The 1,143-nt window shown below is 74.7% G+C and overlaps 1 protein-coding gene across 1 annotated transcript; it reads right to left on the bottom strand.

Moving 5' to 3' along the window:
- Positions 1–19: 19 nt before the first annotated feature.
- EMIHUDRAFT_125453 (hypothetical protein) lies at positions 20–1,143 on the bottom strand (the record flags this gene model as incomplete). The annotated part of the gene is made up of 1 exon (XM_005756044.1): positions 20–1,143. A coding segment is annotated over one exon (1,124 nt), but the record flags the coding sequence as incomplete, so codon positions are not given.

The raw sequence follows: 1,143 nt of genomic DNA, 5'->3' as shown, positions 1-1,143 counted from the left end.
TCCCCGCGGCCGCCGCTACCTCTGGCGACTTGCCGGCGATGATCGCATCGCCTGCCGCCTTGCCCGCCGCATCCGCCGCCTCGGTCGATAGGCCGGCGTCGAGCGCCGCTTGAGCCGCCTTGCCTGCAGCCTCGCCCGCGGCCGCCGCCACCTCGGCGCTCTTGCCGGCGATGATGGCGTCGCCCGCCGACTCGCCCGCCGCATCGACAGCCTCGGGCGACAAGCCATCGTCGAGCGCCTTCTGGGCCGCCTTGCCGGCAGCGTCGCCAGCGGCCGCAGCCACCTCGGGCGACTTGCCTGCGATGATAGCCTTGCCTGCCGCCTCACCAGCCGCATCCGCCGCCTCTGTCGACAGGCCGGCGTCGAGCGCAGCCTGGGCCGCCTTGCCGGCAGCCTCTCCAGCAGCGGCCGCCACCTCGGGGCTCTTGCCGGCGATGATGGCGTCACCCGCCGCCTCACCCGCGGCCGCAGCTGCCTCGGGCGACAAGCCGTCGTCGAGAGCCTTCTGGGCCGCCGTGCCGGCAGCCTCGCCCGCAGCAGCCGCCTCCTCGGGCGACTTGCCAGCGAGGACAGCCTCGCCTGCCGCCTCGCCAGCCGCATCAGCCGCTTCCGGCGACAGGCCGGCATCGAGCGCCTTCTGGGCCGCCTTGCCCGCCGCCTCGCCGGCCGCCGCTGCCTGCTCGGGCGTGTAGCCTGCGATGATGGCGTCGCCCGCCACCTTGCCCGCCGCATCGGCAGCATCCGGTGACAAGCCGTCGTCGAGCGCCTTCTGGGCCGCCTTGCTCGCAGCCTCGCCAGCAGCGGCTGCCTCCTCGGCCGTCTTGCCCGCAATGATCGCCGCGCCCGCAGCTTCGCCCGCCGCGTCGGCAGCATCGGGTGACAAGCCGTCGTCGAGTGCTTTCTGGGCCGCCTTGCCGGCAGCCTCGCCAGCGGCGGCCGCAACCTCGGGGCTCTTGCCCGCAAGGATAGCCTCGCCTGCCGCCTCGCCAGCCGCATCGACTGCGTCCGGCGAGAGGCCGGCATCCAGCGCCTTTTCAGCCGCTGTGCCCGCAGCCTCACCCGCGGCCGCCGCTACCTCTGGCGACTTGCCGGCGATGATCGCATCGCCTGCCGCCTTGCCCGCCGCATCCGCCGCCTCGGTCG

Source organism: Emiliania huxleyi (genome assembly GCF_000372725.1).
Source record: "Emiliania huxleyi CCMP1516 unplaced genomic scaffold EMIHUscaffold_9911, whole genome shotgun sequence".
Lineage (NCBI taxonomy): Eukaryota > Haptophyta > Isochrysidales > Noelaerhabdaceae > Emiliania > Emiliania huxleyi.
This window is presented reverse-complemented; position numbering and strand designations above follow the sequence as displayed.